Source organism: Lissotriton vulgaris, chromosome 1_1, assembly GCF_964263255.1.
Source record: "Lissotriton vulgaris chromosome 1_1, aLisVul1.2, whole genome shotgun sequence".
Classification (NCBI taxonomy): Eukaryota; Metazoa; Chordata; class Amphibia; order Caudata; family Salamandridae; genus Lissotriton; species Lissotriton vulgaris.
The window spans coordinates 114,970,702-114,985,595 of NC_141685.1; the positions used below are offsets into that span (position 1 = coordinate 114,970,702).

At 46.9% G+C, this 14,894-nt stretch overlaps 1 protein-coding gene across 1 annotated transcript in view; it reads left to right on the top strand.

Annotated features, from left to right (window-relative positions):
- The first annotated feature begins 2,191 nt into the window (after positions 1-2,191).
- The window catches only part of LOC147737670 (uncharacterized), a 235,558-nt gene continuing 222,855 nt past the window's right edge, over positions 2,192-14,894 (top strand). Inside the window, exon 1 of the mRNA XM_086939823.1 lies at positions 2,192-3,440. Coding sequence (XP_086795949.1) covers positions 2,420-3,388 — 969 coding nt within the window. The 5' untranslated portion in view covers positions 2,192-2,419 and the 3' untranslated portion in view covers positions 3,389-3,440. The remainder of the gene's footprint in view (positions 3,441-14,894) is intronic.

The following is a 14,894-nucleotide window of genomic DNA, read 5'->3' on the forward strand; positions in this document are numbered from 1 at the left end:
CCCCTAAATTGCTAATGATGGAAGTTTAACCTGGGTGAGGATTAGGAGCCAGTTTTGCAGTGACCTGGCTTTTGTAGTTCGGACTGGACTGTTCCCATGGGGCACAGGGTCAGAGCTGATTTGCATATCGCCATTGTCTAACCCAGGGTGGTGTGGAGTGCAAAAAAACGATGGATTTGGGCCCAGATCTTTGGACTGGGATGAATGTGTGACATTGATCCACATTCGGTCCATCACCTGTTTTGTTTGCAAATTCGCCCTAAGTGCACTGGGGATGCTCAGACGTGGGTCCCAGGCACTCCACACCACTGGAGTCAAGCTAGCCGGGCTGATGAGAGGTGTTACCTCGAAACCGGTCCGGTCCTCGGATGCTTGATTCCGTTCTGGGAAGGACATGGCTTTTGTAGTTCGGACTGGACTGTTCCCATGGGGCACAGGGTCAGAGCTGATTTGCATATCGCCATTGTCTAACCCAGGGTGGTGTGGAGTGCAAAAAAACGATGGATTTGGGCCCAGATCTTTGGACTGGGATGAATGTGTGACATTGATCCACATTCGGTCCATCACCTGTTTTGTTTGCAGTGACCTCAACCACATTTAGTTCTGTCTGCAGCAGTCGCTCCCTCACCTTATGGCGATCCAAATATTACTATCAATGAATATGGAATCCATTTATTCTTCTAGCATCTGTTTCAGTTGGGTAATAGCCATCAGTATCTGGGGAGTGGACATTTCATCCGCCCGTGGAAATAGGCCTTGTCTGCTCTGCGAGTTCCATGCAGGGCCTCCTCCCACCTCTGTATATCTGTGCATTTATGGTTATTGGCCTGTTCTAGAAGATCTATCTCGGCCCACAACTACACAGAATAGTTATTGCCACAGGGGCCTATCCCGTTCCTTCAAATCCTATGTCTCAGCAGGTGCTCTGCTATCCCCTGGGTACCCTCTCAAAACAGCGGCCCATCCCACTGCAGGTCAGACTGTCTTATTCAGGTCTATCTGCCACTTATTACCTCCAGAACAATAACATGGAGAAGAACCTAGCAATGTCCCCCAAGGCATGAGCAAGGACCTACCCCTCAAGCCTCCCTCTCATCCACTACCGCCCACGTCTCAAAGGTTAGTAGCTGGAAGATCCCTTCTCAGCAACCTCTTATCAGTTGGAAGCTCAGGGTTGCCGGGTCGCAGTCCCAACTATATGATCACGTCAATGGGGAGGGAAGAGGGGTTGCACAGGTGGCACCTGTATGTCAACTTGTATGCACTTCTCATGCCCTCTATGCCTTCTCAGGCAGGCCTCCTGCAACTGTATACGCTCTCTGCATCAGCAGTCTGCAACGCAGGAAGGGCAGGGGCAGTTACCGCCTGGGGACTGTGCTGACCTCATCTCCATTATCTAGCCGCTGTCATTGTGGCAACCATCCTCAGGCTTCTAGGCTCCAACCAGTATTGCGTGCCCCAGCGATCAGTTTATTTCTAGGAAGCCATTCAGCCCCAGTGTGCCCGGCTGTGCCAGTACATCTCAGCCAAGCCTCTGCAGGCGTCTATGCGCTTCCCATCATGGTTTCGTCAGGCTTGGGAAGTGGAGTCTGCAGCCCCCTTGGTCCGCCGAGCTCAATTTGCAATTGTTGGGCTGCCACTGTATGGCACTCACCTTGGCATCTGTGCGCTCAATCATGGTAGGAAGTAAGTCCGAGCCCCCTCTACCAACTGGAGGGCTCTATACGTGGGACCTCCTCTAGGGGTCTGACCTCTAACTCCTTGGGATAGCGCTAGATTCTGTAGGATTAGGCTGGGTGCCCGGCAGCGCAAACGTTCAAGGCTTTCATTCAGCCATCTTCCTGTGTCTGCCTTTCACAAGATTATGCAAGTTTCAAATTTAGTTTATTAATTTTGATATCATTCGACATGGCAAAACAATTTGTTTTTAATTCTTTTACGGTCTATACAAAATGTAAATAGATTTATCATTTTATGTTACTGAGTGAGTGCACACTTATTGTTAACATATCAATCTGCCTTATTATCCTTGCCTCAAAACCCTACCAACTCTATCCCAACAGAAAAGTACATGCATTACTTCCAGAATGCTGACAATCACTGTTAAATAATTTCGTTAAAATTCGTTTACACCTTGAAAGATATTTCACTTTAATTTTTTTTTTTTTGTTATACTGCAGGTGGCTTCAAGTGTGGACAGGAACAATACTTAAGGATTCTGTCATTTGCAGCAAATAGACTACAAAGAGAGAGATGTTCCAGAGATTTTAGAAGAAACCAATTTCTAAAAGCTGGATTTGATCAGGAAGTAACGACCATACAGAGCAGAGTCGCTGACTGATTTTAAATGCAGTTTCTGGATTCTCTCTAATTTCTTATATGTCAATGAACCCTTAAGTTGGGGGCAGCAAGGACACACATGATCGAGGAGATGGAGGGTTTTGTGACTGTAAAGCAAGAGCCAGAACAACAGCACAATTTGAATAAAAAAACAGTGTACATTATTTATAAGACTGTGCAGATTGCAGAAGTAGTGTACCCATGCACTTCACAAGAGACAAACCTAGCTTGTAAATTGAACAGGACAGTACAGAAAAAGAGGTGCACAGGAGAGATACCTTATCAATGTTCCGAATGTGAGAAAACCTTTACTCAACAATCCTACTTGACTCGACATATGAAATCGCACTCTGAACAAAAGCCTTATCAGTGCTCTGATTGTGAGAAAAGATTTAGTCAGAAACACTATCTGACACGACATGAAAGAACACATTTGGGACAAAAAATATATCAGTGCACTGAATGTCCAAAAAGTTTCAGCAAAAAAGCGAGTTTAATTCAGCATGAAGGTGCACATGCAGGAGAAAAACGGTATTTGTGTTCTGAATGTGGTAAAACCTACCGTCATAAAATCAGTCTCACATTACATGAAAGATCACACTTGGGACATAAACCATATCAGTGCACTGAATGCCAGAAAAGCTTCCAGGATAAAAGTATTCTTGCTAAGCATGAAAAAATTCACACCGGAGAAAAGCCATATCAGTGCAATGAATGTGAAAAATGTTTTACTAAGAGATGTAGTCTAACTCAGCATGAAAAGACACACACCGGAGAAAAACCCTATAAGTGCACAGAATGTGAAAAAAGCTTCAGTCAGAAAATCCATCTCGTACAGCATGAGAGAACCCACACAGGAGAAAAGCCCTATCAGTGTGAAGAATGTCAAAAAAGCTTCGGTCAGAAAATTCATCTGACCCAGCATGAGAGAACTCACACAGGGGAAAAACCCTACTGGTGCAGTGAATGTCAGAAAGGATTCAACCACAAAATTAGCCTGACTCACCATGAGCGAACGCACGCTAGGCACGCCTCCACTCAGGAATGATGTTCATTCACATAGTTCCATGTAAACTAAAAGAAAGTACAACATATGGACGGTGAGTGAGCAGTGGCAGGGCTCGCAGCTGCTTTGCGCGCTGTTATTGTGTAATGTGTTTTTAATAGTGCTCACGTAGCGCTTTTACTGACTGTGCTGCACAGCATACTTTATTTTTAAAACTTTATTTCTGCACGGAAATTGGATGCACTTTTAGCGGTGTTTCCGCTAAAGCCAAACCCTTAGCGGACTTAGGCTTCTAGAATCCCCACGGACTCCCTGACTCACCAGACGCATTGGGGTGCCTGTCTTGTCTTCCCTCCTCAACGCCTCGGTCCGACAGGGTGGCTAGCACCGTTGAGCGGAGGGCGTGGAGGTGAGAGACAGTCACTTCCGTTTCCGCCTGCGAGTGACCGGTTAGCGGTCTAGTCGCGGTGAGACAGACGGGCTGAGGGCTTTAAAAGGAATCCAGGAACGTGGGACGAGTGGCGGTGAGTGAGCAGTGGCAGGGCTCGCAGCTGCTTTGCGCGCTGTTATTGTGTAATGTGTTTTTAATAGTGCTCACGTAGCGCTTTTACTGACTGTGCTGCACAGCATACTTTATTTTTAAAACTTTATTTCTGCACGGAAATTGGATGCACTTTTAGCGGTGTTTCCGCTAAAGCCAAACCCTTAGCGGACTTAGGCTTCTAGAATCCCCACGGACTCCCTGACTCACCAGACGCATTGGGGTGCCTGTCTTGTCTTCCCTCCTCCACGCCTCGGTCCGACAGGGTGGCTAGCACCGTTGAGCGGAGGGCGTGGAGGTGAGAGACAGTCACTTCCGTTTCCGCCTGCGAGTGACCGGTTAGCGGTCTAGTCGCGGTGAGACAGACGGGCTGAGGGCTTTAAAAGGAGGATGTCATACCGGGAGCGCAGCGGACGTGCGCAGCGGGCGCGACGAAGGCGCGCCGAAGTGTCGCCAAAGTCGAGCCCGTCTGCGCCCGTCCGCGGCCGACAGCGGGCTAGGGCGATAACCCCTGGTCGTAAGATCCGCTGGTCTAAGGAGCAGCTCCTTGGCCTCCGTCCTCGCACTACATCCATATGTATGCATGGCATGACGAGTGACGATAGGGATTGTTCCCACTGCGGCTATTGTTTTACTACTCTGCTGCGGGACACTACGGAGCAAGCACTTTCTTGTGGCCTCCTTAATGTAAGATCACTACGTAAACATAGACTTGATGTCTATGAGATGATCTCAGACAAAAAGTTTGACCTTATGTTTCTTACGGAAACTTGGTTAGACCAGTTTTCCGACTCGGATATTATTGAGGCCACGCCGGAGAACTATTCTTGGGTTAGGCAGGATAGGCCTGAGGGGGTGGGAGGGGGGATTGCTATTATTTTTAGGGAAACTTTGGGTTGTTGTCTAGAGCGCACGATGATTGAGGAGAGTGAGGCGGGAGTCTTCACGATCCAAATCAATGGGGGCACAACGATCAAAGGCTGTCTGATATATCGGCCGCCAGGGGCCTGTACTAAGTTCAGAGAGAGCCTGCTCGAAAACCTTATGGAGGCTACCCTACGTAGGGATAAATTTCTCCTTTTAGGAGACTTGAACATTCATTTAAACTGCCCCGAGGATACAGGGGTTAAGGACTTTTGCCGGGACATGCTAGCTCTTCAACTTGAATTGAAGCTATCGGACCCCACGCACCGCCAGGGACACCTTCTGGACCCGGTTTATGCTAACTGGGGAGGTGTGAAGGTGTCCGGTATAGAGCCTATCCCTTGGACAGACCACTTCCTGGTGGCATTTTCCATACAGAGCTTAAATTCCAACAAAGCCAGTCAGGCACCCCCTAACTATCTCAGGAGGAAGTGGGCCAAATTCTCGGTGAAGGACTTTAACCAAGCTTTAAGCAAGGGTGGCCAGCCGGGTGGCGTAGACATTGAAACAGCGGTCTCAAATCTGAATCAGCGCATTACTGAAGCGCTTGACCAGACAGCCCCTCTTTGCCGCACTTCCACAGGTGCTCGGAAAGAACGCTCTGCCCCATGGTATAGTGGTGAACTGAGGTTAACAAAGGCAGATTGTAGGCGAGCCGAAAGAGCATGGAGGGTGTCGTATGACAATCAGGCCAGAGAATTGTTCTTGGAAAAAAGGCGCCTGCACCATAGGCTGATCAAAAAGTCTAAGGCGGCCTACTATGCTGGACAAATCCTGGGGTCGAAGAATTCAGCTAAAGAACTCTTCGGTATTTACAAGTCCTTGACCACGGTAAATTCACCTACTGAGCCGGAGAGCTCCTCTACGGAGTCATGCGACCGTATTGCGGAATATTTTTCAACTAAAGTCGAGAAGATTTACTCGACTTTCCCCAATCCGACAACAGGGATTGACCTCGAAGCAGCATTTGCGGACGCGGAGTCGGCAGGGCACCTTACTAACTTCTACACCCCTCCATCTGAGGATTTAGTAGTGGTGTGTCGCTCTGTTAAATCAGGGTCCCCGCGGGACCCAGTGTCTCCCAAACGCCTGGCGGAAAGCCTTGAAGTTTTGGAACCTTATATGAGGCACGTCCTGGACATCTCCTTCAGTTCGGGGAAGCTGCCTGAGGGGTGGAAACAGGCGGTTGTGCTCCCGCTCCGGAAGAAACCCCACCTAGGCTTCGAGGTATTAGAGAATCTGAGGCCCATCTCCCTCCTGCCGTTTCTGTCCAAAGTGGCAGAAAAGGTGGTTAATACTCAAATTATGAAGCACGTGGAAGAGACGGGATTGCTCCACGCGACACAGTTTGGCTTCAGGCCACGCCACTCCACCGAGTCTGCCCTCCTTATGGCTACGGAACATCTGAGAGAGGGGGTGGATGCAGGCCAAACTATGGCTCTGATCTTGTTGGACCTCAGCGCGGCGTTCGACACTGTAGCTCATAACATCCTGCTACAGTGTCTGAACAGAGGTGGCATCTCTGGCACCGCGCTGAGATGGATCCAGGACTTCCTCATGGGGAGAAGCTTTCGAGTTAGGCAGGGAGACTGCTATTCAAAGGGGGTTCCCTTGGGCCAAGGCGTACCGCAGGGTTCGTCATTGAGCCCGACCCTTTTTAATATGTATGTCGCGCCGGTTGCCTCGATTGTAGAGAGTCATGGTCTTCAATTGGTCTCGTATGCCGATGACACGCAGCTGGTGATCTCCCTATCGCACGCGCCCTGTCTTGCTGCCGATGGCTTCCGCTCGTGCATGAAAGATCTTGCCGAGTGGATGGCTATCAACTGTTTGAAGCTTAATGGCAGCAAGACAGAGGTGCTGGTGGTGGGGAGAGCCCAGTCTGCCTGGTCGTCGGCATGGTGGCCACCTTGTCTTGGACCAACCCCGACCCCCTGTCAAGAGGCACGCAATCTCGGGGTGTGGTTTGATGTGGATCTTACTTTTGGCCCCCAGATCAATCGGGTGGTAGGAGTCTGCTTCGGGATTTTGAAGAAGTTAAGAAAGGTCCTCGACCTGCTCCCGATCAGTGCCCGTCAAACCCTGGTTCATGCCCTGGTGACAGCTAGGTTGGACTATGGGAACCTGCTGTACCTGGGGGCTTCGGAGAAAAGCATGGCACGCCTGCAGGTGCTGCAGAATGCGGCAGCTCGTTTGATTCTCAGGCTGCCCAAAAGGGCGCCTTCTAAGGCGGCGCTTCAGAAGTTACATTGGCTCCCCGTGAGGAGAAGAGTGGAGTATAAAGCCCTCTGCACCTGTCATCGAATTTTGAATGGCAGGGCACCCGACTCTCTGAATAAATTGATCGAAGTGTATCAACCAACACGTGCGCTTCGATCCGCAGGGGGCGGTCTCCTCAAGAGCCCCAGAGTTAAGAAAGCCCGTATGGGAGGCAGGTCTTTCAGATGCTTGGCGGCCAATAACTGGAACAAACTTCCAGTGGACCTGCGCTTGGAGCCGGAGGAAGCCAGGTTCCGAGCGAGATTGAAAACATTCCTCTACACAAAATAACTGTCTGCGCTGTCTTTGTGATCCCTGCTCGCTGCCCCTTCCTCTTTTAGCGCGTGGACACGCCGGTGTGCGTAACGCAGCGCTCTACAAATGTCCCAATAATAATAATAATAATTAACCTGAACTGAACCCCTACAAGTGCAGTGAAATCCGTCTTACTGTTGAGATAGCATGGAATTGCCCCAAAAAAGTTAGCAGTGCGCTGCAAAACCAAGCGGCTAGTCATAACATTGTTTGAATGTATGAATAACTCAGTCTGCCTAGGTGTATGAGGGAGAAAATATCTGGTTTGCATGAGAAATAATATCTTTGAAAAGCTAAAGTGAGAATGTTAATCTGACTTAATGGGTGAGCGCAAATCTAGCTTAGTTGCAAACCTGTTTAGGTGGAACTTGTAAGGGCTTTTTTAATTACAAAATCCCCCGCACGCCCCCGCATTCCCTCCAACGCCCCCGCACGCCCCCGCATCCCTCCAACGCCCCCGCATCCCCCAACACACCCGCATCCCCAACGCACCCGCATCCCCAACGCACTCCAGTCCCAATGCACTCTCACCACACACCCCATTCACCCCATATAACACACCGCCCACCCACACACATCCCACCTCCAACACACTCACACTGCTTTATAAACATTCCCATGCCAAACGTTCAGCAGAGTGACATAAAATAAGTTGCAGTAGTAAGAGAGCTGCTCCCTCCTGTGACTTTGCTCATGGAAAAGATCATGGCGATGACATATATAAAAAAGAAAATTGTGATGAGCAAAAAAGTGGAAGCAGTTAACTAAAATGCTCTTCTCTAAATTCCTACAACAAGCTAATGAATGAAAGCCATCAGGGTAATTTAAATGTGCTGCTATTCAAAAAGCCAAAGAGACTCTAGCCTTGGCACGTTGTCATACTAGAAAAACAAATTGAAACTAGTGAAATGATTTAAGCTGATAGTTATTGAAACGTCCTGACTCTGGTGAACAGTATATTAATGTGGCAAGTTGTGCATGGACTCTAGTGTGGGAATTGTATATTATGTACCAGAGAACAATGCATGGAGATTTTTTGTAGAGTGTCAAATGTTGGAATATGCCTTTAGGGACAAAAAATGAAAAATCACAAACCATTGTGATCTAGTGTAATCGATTCCGACCAATTGTTGCCCAGTATGGCCTATTAACTCCTTCGAAGCTGATGACAGAACCGCTCTGTCATCAACCGCGGTAGCGCTGTGCTGATGACGGAGCGGTTCCTTCATGGCCCGCTCGCCGCGCCTGCGCGGCGTGGATCCCGCGCCTGCACTGGGCGTTCCATTGAGAGGGCGGGGCCATGACGAACCGCTCCATCATGAGCACAGCTCAACCGAGGCTGGTAACGGAGCGGTTCCGTCACCAGCATGGGCGCGCCGCGCGCCCGCCTCGCCCCCTTAGCGCTGCGGTGGAATAGACGCCGCTGCGAAAGTGTTAAAACCACTTCAAAGATATTGCCCATGAAAGTGAAAACACAATCAATTCTACGACTGTATCTATTTTTGCACAAACACATGATATTTATAGTATTTGTCAATAGTGTAAAGATTAGTAATGTAGAACATTTTACTAACATATCCTTCCTCATGGAATCTTTTGTTATGACTCCTGCTGTGTGTAAAATGAAAGCCTATTCAGAGACCTGAATCGGAAGAAAACATAAACGGTATCTATAAAGATGAAATCACGCAAACATCCGAAATATGGTATTATTGGCCCTGTGCACAAATTAAAAAGTGCAGGTGTTTGAAAAAGCAACTGCAAAACTGATCCTAATGTTTTATAGTGCAGAATAAAAATGGTTCGTCATTTTTCACGATAGATGCAACTTTGCCTCGGGCTGGGGGTGAGGAGGGGGGGGGGGGTCACCCAGAACCAACAACCCGAACTAACATCTGTTACCAAAACCCAGAGCTGACATCAGACACCAACGTCCAGGACTCACAATAAGTTAACATCATCCAACAACCAGAGCTGACATCAGTGAACAACATCCAGCTCTGATATTGATCACCAACATCCAGGACTGACATCAATTATCAGCATTCATTAACTTATCCATGAGTGAGACTGAGGCCCAGCTGCCTGACATTTGTTGAAGCTTAACTCACTGGAAGCTAAGGGCCTTATGTAGAAACCATTTTTGCGGTCTGGCCATTTCTGGCCTTAAAACATACTTTTACACATGTACAAAACATACTTTTGCACATGCACAAAACACAAGATGTGATTCGGTAGCATATTTCCGAATTTCAATTTGTCTTTGAGATTCAGTATTTGAAAGCGGCGTCTATTCCAAATACTGAATCTGAATGGGATGTATGAATTTTTTGCGAAAAAATTACAGTTGCATAGTTTTCAAGTTTTACTGACTCCTTGGAGGAGGTGTTAACCCATTCACAACGGGCCCCCTTCCCCTTTGAGAATAAAAAAGAATATATTTTAACAGCAGGGAGGGAGAACACTGCCTAATCTAAAAAAAAGAAATATTTAACTTAGTTTTTTTTCCAAAATGCATCCTGTGTTCCTTTAAAGAATATGGGCTGCATTTAAAAAAATAAAATAAGTTGCTTCATTAATAAGCAATCACAGACATGGTGATCTATGATGGCTGCTATTCCCGATGGGTCTGAAACTGCGACTTACCTCACTAATATTCATGAGGTTGGGAGATTTGCAACAACCTAGTAATCGCTGAATAAAACTGAGATTTTCATACATTTGGATAGCGATTTCCTAATTGTGATTCACAGAGAATCACAATTAGGAAATCGCTATCCCTAAAATCTGTACATACGGCCCTAAGCTGCTTCTTATATCACCTGAACTGCCGAAAACACCTGAAATTCATCGATTATTTTGATCTTGAATCCTCAGTTGATGAAGTCCACACAACCATAAATGTTCGCTTTCATTGGTTCAGGCAAAGCGATCTATTGCTTCAACGTGGGCAACTTATTGGTTGTCTGCATTTTTTTGCCCCCAGTCCCCTCTTAAAGCAGTGTTAGTGCTGCAGCCTGCTGAGTATAAGAGGTTAACTACCAGGGCCTGTTCACCCTCAGTTACAGACCTTTGTAATATGTCGAAATAAAATTAAAATGTGTCTGAGGCAAAGTCTTGTCACTCATGTTCAGTTAAAAATAAAATGTAAAACTCAGAAAGCACACAAGAGCTGAGACATTCACCGGAAGGCTGTAAAACTCTACATTTGGTAACCAGACAGTATTCCGAACATCGTGGCTTCTGTGGTGTGGCTTGGAGTGACCACCCTATAAATCTGACTCCTCCCACATACTCTGAAAAATTTTACTGATTTTGTATAGCACAGACCCTAAACCTGGGGAATGTTGTCACTGTCAAAAAAAAAAATCCCACTCATCACCCTTTACCCTGGTTTTTCTGCATAATGCCAGAAGCTAAGCAGCATACATTATCCAGTCTAACACGACGAAGGTGGTTCAACTAGGGTTTCTGCTCCCCATTCTGTGTTATGTAATCTTCTCTTCCCTGTGTTCTTCCTTTGTTTTGTAAGCCTTTCTGTTGTGAAGCACAATGTTTTCATTTCAGTCTTTTGAAACAAATAAAGACCAAGAAATTGTATTTTTTCATGTCGTGTATAAAACACAACCTCCCCTTGAAGGCATCAACATGGAGGGAAACCATTTCCATTGCCCTATATAGATGGGAGAATTATTTCTGTTGTGACACTCATTCTGTCTGCACACAAGAAGATCCCTCATTTGTGGCACCTCATCAAGATATTGTAGGATCACATGCATTGGTGGCCTGCTTCCTTCAATGCTGGAGATGCTCTGCTACTGCTCCCTTAACGCATTTGCTGCGTTTGTCGGCCAACAGCCGTCGCGAGCAGTACCTCGGTAGTTCTGCGCACATCTGTTGGCCGACACGCCCTGCCCACTCCGCTAAACTGCCGCACCGTGTCGGAATTGCCGCCGCAGTTAAGCAGTTAAGAAATACATTTACTGGACCTCTTTCCGCTGTTTCTTTTGAGGAGAGCTCTGTATACTTTTGTCTTCTCAGTGCATCTGCACAGCTGCGGGCATGCCATGATGTGGCCGGGGCACTAATGTGCCCTAGGATCAGTTAAGTCACCATTGTTTGTCCCTTTTAGCTAACTTGTAGATGCATAGCCCAGTCATCCTTTTGCTCTACATGCCAGGCCCCTTCTCAAAACAAATGCTAACATTTTGATGCCACTAAACAAAAACGTTGCATCTCTGAAAAGCTTGGACGTGTTTTAACTCTTTACAGCTTGACTTAGAGTTACTCACCGGTGTACTCTAGTTTTCCTTTTACAAGCTCCTGCTTGGCCCGCTGGCATTTTATGACTAGTTTGGACCCAGAAGAGGGAAGAATCCCTGCTAGAGTCAAAAGGAGGTTGTTACATCGAGAGGAACTTTGAAAAGGGTCTCTCCCCATGTGCCTTGAATCTTTGCCTTCAGGGCTTGATTCTGATTCACAGGATTATTTGACCAGATTCTGTTACACGCACTGACGGTTGGATGAAATTGCTTCAAGAAGCTGAGAGATGAAATGTTGCAAGGGTTTTGTAACCAGAGGAGTACAGATGATCACAGAATACCCCCGAAAGGGCTCTAGGTTTGGCAACTCCTAGAACTCTCCTGAAGAGGAGAATTATGTTAAAATGGCTTACCCATTAGAGACCAGTGACAACATGCAAGTTGAGCCACGATCCACCTCCTACTGTGCCAGCTTTGAGCCAAGCCAACAGTTTTGCTTCTTTGCCAATGATCTGCCCGGCACCAGCAACAGTTTTGAATGATGGACTCCATCTGTGATGCAGAGGGCCATACTGAATGGCGCTCGTTCCCACCCACGTCTTCAACATCAATCAAAGGGGCGTTCAGTCCACAGGGCCAATAGCCGCTTCCACTCCTTTCACAAAGATGTGGCTACTTTTTAGGTCTCGCGACCTATCGATGCGCGCATGCGCATCGAGCGGAGCGAGAATTCAAGTCGACAAAATCTTCATGAAACCACCAGCTTTTTGCCTGGCGTTTTCATGAAGTTCATGTGAACCACGTGTTCAAACATGAACGCGCATCAGCCTCCCTCCATTTGCCGCACAGCACATCAAAGGGCTTCGCCCAGCGTGCGCTCTGCGGCTTCTCGGCTTCTCCTCCCCTAATTACGCCGCACACAGCCTTCCTTGCATTTCTCCTCTCCCTCCCCAGCCAGCTTCCCCTAGGCCGTGTTCCCTCATCCCTCGCACCCCCTCCTCCTTCAGGCCCCCACCATTTGCTTCCATTTGATTTTACTTTTGCCCGTAGTTGGTCTCCACAGGCAGTCTTGTTTCGTCATTGCTGGTCTTTCGCTGCCCCCTCTTTCCACTGACACAGATGTATCTTTCTATCTCTTCTTTCCACTGCTTGTGTCATTTGTTCCCTCTCTCCTTCCGTCACTCTCTCTCTCTCTCTCTTGCACTCTCGAGGTTAGCGTTTCACCCCTTCTGTCTCGTCTAGATCGCAATCTTTCTCTCACACGCAATCCCCACACACTTGCACTTCTGTTTTCTTTCGCGTCTCTCTCCCCACCCCCTTCCTCGATCTCTCTCCGATCCCATCTCTTCCTCCTACTTCTCCCCCCCTCCTTCTCATCCTCTCTCCCCCTTGTGCTCATCCTCTCTCCCCCTTGTGCTCATCCTCTCTCCTCCCATCTCGGTCCTCTTCCCTTCTTGTCATTACTTTCCTTCCTTTCCGCCTCACACCAGTTTCGTGTCCTCTCTGCGCATCTCTTCTTCCACACCAGCGTCCAGCACAGTAGTTTTTGCTCACACTAACTCGCTATCACACAGTCATCAACACACAACATAGCCTGTTCCTAGTATCTTATCTCCTTTGTTTCGGAACTCATCTGAGATTTTTGTAATTCTGCTTTTTGTTTGCCGCTTTCTTTATCTGTACATCAATGCGGTGCTCTAGTTGAGAATGCCAATTGCTAGGTGCGCTGATGTTCCCCTCACGAGAACGCGATAACACAAAACAAGCCCCAGAGAATTTAAGCTTGACTCGACCATGAAGAGGAGATGAAAAAGAAAACAAGCATTGGCATAGCCAATAGGTCTCGCTTGTGGGACCTTATAAGTATTTTGTTTTGCAGCACAATATCCTTGTTGCATACTCGGATATTGTGCTGCAAAACTAAATACTTATAAGGTCCCACAAGCGAGACCTATTGGCAATGCCAATGCTTTTTTAAACATGTTGTTTGGCACATTTGAGCTGAACTGCAAGCATCTGTACACCACCTTGCTCCTTGCTACTCTCTGCCACCCACACCTAGGTTGAATATCCCTTCAGGATTACAGTTCGAACTGAACAACACTCCCCAGCAGAAGTGGAAAATGTGCTTTACTTCCATAAGATGTCTGTAGGTGTTAACCCATATCAGGGGTTATTTTTATAGACTTTTGTACATTTTGAATCCCAATAACGAGCTCCAGGAGCATTATTTGTATTCATTCATTTTTCTCTTGCAACATTTTAATCTGGCCTGGAATATTACATTCTTAATTTCATAACTGTATTGTTTGTGTTGCAGACAATACATCCCACTACAAACACCCACCACTCCCGGATGACAGAAGAATCAAAAGGTTCCTTTTGACTGTCATAAATCTCACCATGTGGACAGGTCTGTTCATTCTGCTCGGACACTAGATAGTCACCAGATCAATACTATTGAGACATTCCTCTTGTTGAGCTGCCAGCAACCCAAGAATGCCCAGGAACACACAACACAGAATATTTCCCACAAGTTGCTAGTTCCTTCCTCGTCCCCAATAACTCCATCCAAAGGAATACTATTCTCTGAAACCACCTCCCGGGTACTTGCAAATTATAAGTGTGATTATTAGTCAGATGGTAAATGGATATTTATTTATTTATTATTTATTTGAAAATTTTATAGAGCGCAAACAAGATCTTGGCGGATAACAGAGTGCTACACAAACAATAAATGTTACTTTATACATCAAATAGGAGCCAATCCACACAAGTGAATAAAGCATGTAGTAAAAACAACATAGCTAGATTTAACATCAAGAATTGTCTTGTGGTTGGGAGCGTGTATGCATCTCGTATCAGGGTTTCAGCAAACCCTATTCATGTGTATTTGGCCATGAGGATGGCTTTAACTTCCTTTTTAAAAGAGGTAGTGGACGGGTTGAGTCTGGTTTCTGGGGGTAAGGCGTTCCAAATTCTAGGTGCCATCCCCGAAAAGGATCTGTTATTAGTTTTTTCTTATGTAATTTTTGTGGTTTCAGTAGTAGTTTTTCCTCATTTCTTGAGGGTCTGGACCCACTCGATATCGTCAATTTCTTTGCCAGGTAACTGGGTGTCTTGATGCATGGCTCTGTGCGTCATGCACGCAATTTTCAGCTGAATTCTCGCCTCTAGGGGTAGCCAGTTCAGGGATTGAAGGTCCGGGGAGATGTGGGAGCTACATTTAGATCCAGTTATGAGTCTT